At 41.3% G+C, this 8,835-nt stretch overlaps 1 protein-coding gene across 1 annotated transcript; it reads left to right on the top strand.

The window, feature by feature from the left end:
• Positions 1-5,026: 5,026 nt before the first annotated feature.
• Positions 5,027-5,968, top strand: LOC101692252 (olfactory receptor 52H1-like). Its single transcript, XM_013049228.2, has one exon. It carries the CDS (start codon positions 5,027-5,029, stop codon positions 5,966-5,968), a length of 942 nt encoding a protein of 313 aa, XP_012904682.2.
• Positions 5,969-8,835: the final 2,867 nt, after the last annotated feature.

Here is an 8,835-nt window from a genome sequence, read left to right as displayed (position 1 = left end):
CACCAAATGTAAGGTTTTGTAGGCGAGATAAACACTACACCAGGCAAAGTGGGTGCAAGGCAAGATTTATTAAAGGCACTCTCCAGTGAAGTTTCAGGGCTCAGGAGAAGGGGAGACAGGAAAGTTGCACTGGGAGGAGGTGGGCACCCTCGGGCGAGGTTCCGGGACTCTGGAAAGCAGAGTGGGGGAAGTTGCGCTGAGAGGGAGTTAGCGGAGGAGTGGGGGTGTTGGGGGGTGGTGGTGTGTCATTTATCTGTCTCCTGCATAGACGTGACCTGGGCATACATCCTTTTGGCGGGAGAGTCAAGGGTTAGGAGCGGGGGTAGGCTGGAAGACGGCGAGACCCTGTGGCGGTGAGACCCTGCAGTGGTCATTTCCATTGCTCTTCCTGCACTCCAGGAGCCTCCGGAAGCAGCTGGTCATTTCTATTGTTCCTCCTGAACTCCTGGAGCCCACCGACCCAACAATAGGAAGTGGTTTACTTAGGGATGTTACAAGATAGAGACATTCTGCCCCAAGGAATCGAACAAATCTTCCATCTGTCCCAATGACCATCAGTGGTCTCCATGAAATGATTGCTGATCAGGATCAAAAGACAACACACTAAACTTTGGCTCAGGACAGAGTGTTTAGGAGAGTCAAATGAAGTAACTAGAAGAATGAGCACACCAAAGAAGTCAAAGAGAAAGAGAAGAGTCAGAGGGAATCTCCCCCTCAGAACCATGCTGCAAACTACCAGGACTTGTGAAAAGAGGCATTATATATGCACACTACAATATGCCCTCAATATGCAAAATACTCACTAAGAAGCAAGGAGAAATAAACAAAACAAAATGAGATGTTTCAATGCATCTATTATTGTCAATATAACTAGATATTAAATTAATCAAGAACAGTAAGTTTGTTTGACAAACATAATTTGCAGATTCTGAAGCTTTGTGTGGTAGATGTCCCCATCTTAAACCTCCTTGATTATGTTAGGTTACAAAGCCGTGAGGAATTAAGATGACTATCAGATGAAACTCATCAGTAGACCTTAAAATATGGAGATCATTTCAGAATACGTAGCTGGCTCAAATGGGAACATAGAGATTCTTAAAAGTGGAAGAGGAAAGCTCAAGGGGAGAACCGGAGGGGAACTGAGTACAGCAGAAGGGCAGAAGTAATATTGCTTTCTTTAAAGATGGAAGAAGGGGGCTTCTAGATACCAGAAAAAGGAAGGAAAGAGTTTCTTTTCTAGAGCTTCCAAAAAGAGAAGCTGCCTTTTCAACACCTGGATTTTAGCTCAGTTAGACCTAGGCTGAAGTGAGCTACAAAATTATAAGATAATTACTGTGATTTGTGGCATTTTAAGCAATGGAATCTGTAGTAATTTTTATAATAGTATAATAAAGAGCAAATATTCTGCATTCTGCAAGAAAAGAGTATATATTTTTAATTGAGTTATAATTGACATATAACATTGTATCGGTTTTGAGTGTACAACACGATTCAATATTTGTATACACTGCAATTGTTCACCACAATAAGTCTAGTTAGTAATTATAATTATGTCACCTTGCTGTACCTTACTTCTTACTTGAAGACTTATTTATTACATAATTGGAAGGTTTTTTTTTTTAAAGATTTTATTTATTTATTTGACAGACAGAGATCACAAGTAGGCAGAGAGGCAGGCAGAGAGAGAGAGAGGAGGAAGCAGGCTCCCTGCTGAGCAGAGAGCCCGATGTGGGGCTCGATCCCAGGACCCTGAGATCATGACCTGAGCTGACGGCAGAGACTTAATCCACTGAGCCACCCAGGTGCCCCCATAATTGGAAGTTTGTATCTTTTGATCACTTTGCCCATTTTGTCCACCCCTCCCTCCTTGCCTCTGGCAACCACAAGTCTGTTCTGTGTATTTATAAGTTAGGTCATATAATATTTGTCTTACTCTGACATATTTTACACTTTCTGATATATTTCCGACATATTTCATCATGCCCTCGAGGTCCATCTGTGTTGTCACAAATGGCAAGATTACATTATTTTTCATGGCTGAATAATATTACACACACACACACACACACACACACACACACACACAAACACGTTCCATATCTTGGCTGCTTTGAATATTCCTGCAATAAATATGGGTATACAGATATCTTTTTGAGTTAGTTTTTAAACCTATTATTAGGGAAATTAAAAGACTACATGAATAACATAGTATATCATATTTATAATATAATGATAAAATATTATAAAGGTATCAGGTATTTCCATATTGATAGACCGATTCAATGCAATCAAAACAAAAACTCTAAGTGTGTGTGGTTATAAATCTAGAAACTGCTTATAAAGTTTTGGGAATGCAAAGTGCAAAAAACAGCTAAATTTTTTTTTTTTTTTTTTGGATGGGGGAGAAGGGCAGTGAGAGAGGAAAAGAATCCCAAGGTCATGTGCGACTCAATCTCACGACCCTGAGATCATGACCTGAGCCCAAATCCAGAGTCAGATGCTTAATTAACTGAGCAATATCACATGTACAGGAACATTCTCAGGCCTCTGAGAATTCTGTCTCAACCGACTGGGTCTAAATTGTCTAGACTGACTCTCCTAGGGATCCAATATCCCCAGCTTACTGAAACCACCAAGCTATGTTCCATCTCAAAGGAAAAGAGGTAATATGATTGACCTCATCCCTTCTCTGGGGATGGAAAAAAAAATGATGTTACCCACATATAACATGAGTTATATTTTCTGGGAATATAAGGTAATGCATAAAAACGTTCATCTCACTTCTATGGAACATGTCCCAACCTAAAATTTTACTTGTTTCCTTCTAAACAGATATTTTCCACTACTCCTGTAAAGCAAGAGATAGAAGACAATTTGGTGAGCTGAAAACTACAGCCATTTAGGGAAGAGAAAAATGCTACACTGGTTCTTTGATTTTTATGAAACAGTGTAGCCTTGGGTCTGCTCAGTGTCCAAGTAGGGTCTCTGTTCTAGAGGACATGACTCTGGGAGAAAGGAGTTCTGCTGACACCAGTGATTCCATAAGAAGACAGCTCCTCACAGAAAATGACTGACTTCATGAGCAGACCAACTAATGTGACCAGGAATACGGTGGGGAATCCAGAAGGAAAGAGGAGCTCTTTGGGTAAAAGAAGTGAAGTCAGACTAGATTCAGACTGAAGCAGCAAACCTTGGTGTGTATGTTTTCTGTTAACCTCCTTTGTAGTTTTAATGATCAGTACTTTATTTTTTCCCCTTTAAATGTATTCCCTGAGACCCTGATCAAATGTGCTTCTTTTCAGAGGCAGGGAGTCTATGCTTCAGGAGACTGAGCTGCAATCTAGCCTAAAATTTGACATTTGGGGGCTTTCTTAGGCTACCTACATTTTATACCACAGAAGATGAGGTGGCCGTCCTTTTAGGGACAATTTCATGAAGACTCTGATGTCTTCATGTAAATGTAATAAGTTCAGTGACCACTAGCTGTTAGCCTGCATCAGACCTGCAGGTGGAACTTAGGGCATTCGTTCTTCTGGGCGTGGAGGAAGAGTCATGGTTGGGGCGGGGCAGACGGCTGCTTTTGGACAGTGGGAACAGTTACATTCCTCCCAGGTTGATGTCTTGTTCACTTTGCCTAATTAAGGACTCCAGCCATGTCAAAATCATCTGCTACATCAGAGAACCTTGCTATATAAAGCTTTGGCTAGAATTATGGCTGAGATATCACAAAATCCCACATGGCTCATCCCATTTTTCCCTCCTTGCCACACACCTACAAAGTCCTGCCAAACACAATAATATAGAGCTGCTGGGACCCATCCTCAAATCCCACTTCCTTTCCATCAAAGCTTTTTGAATGACTTTGTAAATTTGGTGGAGAGGGTAAGAACTAAACCTATTCCAAACTGGCTGAAGGATGGCTCCAGGTGTCCTGGCCTCTTGTGCTGTACTCCCTGCTTCACTGTTACTGGTCCCCTTTGCCAAAAATACTTTAAAATAGATCATACACTGGAGTTAAAATGGAAATGCAAAAGGCAGGCTCTATTTAGTCCAAAGATGGGGTCCAAGCTCTGGCACACCAAACATGAAAACATTCAAGCAGCACTATTTTATTATTTTTAACTTTATCTCTAGGAGGTGAGACTCTGCTCTGCCGGATTTGCCCCAGGCCAATCACCCTGGCTGGTATCTGTTATGGAGGCATTGTCATACTCACTGGTGGGCAGAGCTCTGTCCCCTACTAAGTTAGGGAACGGAAATCCTCCAAGATTTAGGGAATCATCCCTGAGACCATAAGTCATCCTCTGAGCTCACTGCCCTTTGCCTGAGTCAGGAGAATGCTGCTTACCTGTCCCCACGCACTTGCTGGTTGATGCCATCTCTCATTTTCACATCTGGGGAAGCATCCCTCTTAGACTAAACCATATTTGAAACCCTGTGCAACAAATCTCCTGTATCACCCATAGTTCTGGCATCTGTTCTTTCTTTTCCCTTCCCTTTTCATTACCTTTTCTACCACTCTACTGAAATCCTTCAGTTTATTATATCAAAACTATTGCTGGAAACAGTATTTGCTGTATAGAAGTCCATTACTCGCAGCTCATCCCATGTAATAATTGTCATATTTCCTGCTTGTCTTCCTCCCCCACTCTCTGTCTCACTGACATACACAAACCTCTTGTCCTTACATACAATATGTTTTCTGTTTTCCTGAGCCTGGGCCTATGCCACATAGTCTACATTAAGAAAGGGACATAGTTATTGAGGTTTAATCACATGAAATTGCTGACCTCCAAAAATAACCCTCCAGTAAGACATATTAATAAAGGTATAAAGGAAATCAAGTGGGGCCACTTGCAAAGAAAAGGGACAATAACAAGTCCGTTTTATAGGTTCCAACATCCAGGGGACAGAGGAAGCCTGAATGTGACAGTTGTTGTCCCCCACCACGGTCAGCCCCAGCCCATTCTGACAGCTGATTTGACTTCGGGGCTCCAAGACCAGAGGATCCCAGACTGAGGAGATCATGTATAATTTGAGCTGTTACAATCCCAGTTCCTTCATCCTTGTGGGAATACCCGGTCTGGAGAGATTCCACAGCTGGATCGGGATTCCCTTTTGTGTCATCTATGTTCTGGCTATTGTGGGCAACTGCACCCTTCTCTACCTCATTGCTGTAGAGCACAGCCTCCATGAGCCCATGTTTTTCTTCCTTGCTATGCTGGCTACCACGGACTTCATCCTGTCCACAGACACAGTGCCCAAACTACTCAGTAACCTCTGGCTGGGCTCCCAGGAAATTACCTTCTCTGGCTGTCTCACTCAGATGTTTTTCCTCCACTTCAGCTTTGTAGTGGACTCAGCCATCCTGTTGGCCATGGGATTTGATCGCTATGTGGCCATCTGCTTCCCCTTGAGGTACACCACCATCCTGACTCCACAGGTGGTCATCAAGGTTATGCTGACCATCACCGTGAGGAGCTTCTGTGTCATCTTGCCAGATGTTTTTCTGCTGAAACGGTTACCCTTCTGCGGGACACGCATCATCCCACACACATACTGTGAGCACATAGGTGTTGCTCGGCTTTCTTCTGCTGACATCTCCATCAACATCTGGTATGGATTTTCTGTGCCTCTCATGACTGTCTTCTCGGATGTGATCTTTATTGCTGTTTCCTATGCCTTCATCCTTCGTGCTGTCTTTCAGCTCTCATCTCAGGGTGCCCGTCAGAAGGCCCTCAGCACTTGTGGTTCCCATGTCTGTGTTATTCTCATGTTTTACACACCTGCCACCTTCTCCATCCTTGCTCATCGCTTTGGGCACAGTGTCCCTCGAAATGTGCTCATCCTATTTGCCAACTTCTATGTGGCCATCCCCCCTGCTCTAAATCCTGTTGTCTACGGAGTGAAGAACAAGCAGATCCAAGACAAATTTATTCTGCTTTTCTCTTTAAAAAAGACACAATGAGTGAGGAGGGTCACTGAAGAAGACGTTGAGGTAAAATTCAAGTAGGTGAAATTTTATGTAAGATGGGAAACATAAAAATAAACTTTAACTCCTATTAACCTGAAATTTTAGCGTTCTATCCATGAGCAAAGTATGGGAAGGGAGGAAAAGAGAAAATCTTCTAGACTTTCAGAAAATCAAGCCTCTTCTTGGTTCAGTTTTCTCAACACTTGTATGAAGAAGGTGATGATGGGTACACAAAAGCATTAAAACTCAGGCTTCCATTTTTCCTGCTGCTAATTTTGAGATATTTGAAGGCTAGATATTTCCCAATATACAACTCACCCCTGTATTTTTCAGATCCTGAGTTAAAGACAAAAGTTCCTGTGTTCCTCCTTTAGTAGCTATCAATGCTCTCAAGTATAACTACTAAACTTTCTGCTTTCAGCTTCATTCCCGAGTCTATACATTATTAATCCCCTCTTCTATGTCCTGTACTTGCTTTACCTTTTTCCTTATCCTTCTCAAATTACATAGAGCTGATTATCTTTTGTTTCTGTTTTCTTCAGTTGCATGCTCCAAGAAAAATTTTACTACCCTTGGTCCGTATTTTAGAAGTATTAATTAATTTAAGTAAAAATAATTTATTTTGGGTGACTCAGTTGGTTGAGCGACTGCCTTCCACTCCCGTCATGATCCTGGAGTCCCAGAATCGAGTTCCTAGTAGGGCTCCCAGCTCCGTTGGGAGTCTGCTTCTCCCTCTGACCTTCTCCCCTCTCATGCTTTCTCTCACTCACTCTCTCTCAAATAGATAAATAAAATCTTTAAAATATAAAAATAAAAATAATTATCATAGCATAATTTTAGTTAATTCATTTCACAGATGAGGAAATGGAGATTCACAAAGATTACAGAAAGACAAATAGTGGATTTAGTATCCAAAACCAGGTCTGTCTGATCCAGAATTCTTTATCCAATTGCTTCCTGAATATCTACCCACTGAGTGGCTTACAAATGCCTCCCACTTAATTTTTCCAAAACTGACCTAGAAACTAACTTCCTCCACAAAAAGTGCTCTTCCTTTTCAGTGTTCTTTTATGGTGAATGATGGCACTACCACCAAATGCATTCCCAAGCCAGAAACCTGTGGCTTGTTCTTGATTTATCCTATGTCGTGCTCTAGCAAAATTAAGTCAATATTTGGGTTAAATATTTTATTTCAAGATGCTTGTAAGTCACATCAGTAGATATATACATGAGATTCTTACTTTTATCATGACCATAGAACTTGCCTCTGTCCTTCTCTATGATCTGTCTCTCTGAGAGTATTTCAGAGTCGTCTTTTTAAAGGAGTTCCAATCCTGCTCCATTCAATCCACTCTATCTATAAAAGCTAGAGTGTTCATCTTAGAATTCATGTGATTCTGTCACTTTGTACCTTGCATTTCCTCAATAATTTCATTGACCTTAGCATCAATATAAGGAATGGAAGAATCTAATGAAAAGAGTGATCGTCCATAAAAATCAGAGCTTTACATTCAATTTATATTTATTTACACTTCATGTATGTTTTTTTCATTTAATTTGCACATCCCTGACTCTTTGAGCAGGTAATTTCAGAAGTGATGTTCTTTGTGTACACAGTGTCTGGTTCTTTAAAACAACAACAACAACAATAGTTTGGTGTGAGTAGTAGATTAGTAGAGTATTAAGTAGAGCTGGGTAGGAACCATCTATGTTTCTCTTAAAAAACTCTCAGGATAGTTTTTTCTCTTAAAAAACTCTCAGTTGGTTAAGCAGCTGCCTTCGGCTCAGGTCATGATCCCAGCGTCCTGGTATAGAGTCCCACATCGGGCTCCTTGCTCGGCAGGGAGCCTGCTTCTCCCTCTGCCTCTGCCTGCCATTCTGTCTGCCTGTGCTCGCTCTCTCCACCTCTCTCTCTCTGATAAATAAATTAAAAAAAAATCTTAAAAAAAAAAAAAACCTCTCAGGATAAAAAAATGCCCATGCCCTTTAACAGACGAATGGATAAGGAAGATGTGGTCCATATACACTATGGAGGATTACGCCTCCATCAGAAAGGATGAATACCCAACTTTTGTGGCAACATGGACGGGACTGGAAGAGATTATGCTGAGTGAAATTAAGTCAGGCAGAGAGAGTCAAGTATCATATGGTTTCACTTATTTGTGAGCATAACAAATAGCATGGAGGACATAGAAAGATGGGGAGGTGAAGGGAGTTGAGGGAAATTGGAAGGGGAGATGGACTATGAGAGACTATGGACTCTGAAAAACAATCTGAGGGTTTTGAAGGGGCAGGGGTTGGGAGGTTGGGTGAGCCAGGTAGTGGGTATTATAGAGGGCACATATGGCATGGAGCACTGGGTGTGGTGCATAAACAATGAATTCTGTTTTGCTGAAAATTAATTAATAAAAAAATGCTCATTTCCTACACTGTCCACAGAAAAAGAGGCCATAAATTTATCCAAGACAAACATGTTAAATTACTCAGGAATAAGAAGTAAATAGTAAAATTGGTATAAGGAGGTAAGATCTTCTGTGTGTGGGGGGGTCTGCATGTGTGTTGACATTTTCTTTTATGTCTGTAAGCCCTTGGGGAATTCAGAAGATGCACAGGAAGGGCTGCTTTATCCAAACCACAATTATAAACCATCATATTTATTTGCCTATTTATTTGTCTATCCACACCTACATGATGAGCTCCTTGAAGGCAGAAACTTAGTCCTAGGCATCTTCTTATGCCCTTTTAAATGAAAATATCTGACACACCATGTGTTCTCAATGAAGGTTTCATACACATTCAAACTTTATTAGGAACCCCTTCTTGACGTCATTATCAACTTTTCTTTTCTTCCTTCTCTATCC

This window comes from Mustela putorius, unplaced genomic scaffold, assembly GCF_011764305.1.
Source record: "Mustela putorius furo isolate JIRA1106 unplaced genomic scaffold, ASM1176430v1.1 tig00003987_pilon_pilon_pilon, whole genome shotgun sequence".
Taxonomy (NCBI): Eukaryota; Metazoa; Chordata; class Mammalia; order Carnivora; family Mustelidae; genus Mustela; species Mustela putorius.
The sequence above is the reverse complement of the archived record's forward strand: the minus strand, read 5'-3'. Positions and strand labels throughout refer to the sequence as shown.

Excerpts from the sequence above, each read along its gene's own strand:
- LOC101692252 (XM_013049228.2), top strand. The coding sequence starts at position 5,027 with ATGTATAATTTGAGCTGTTACAATCCCAGTTCCTTCATCCTTGTGGGA.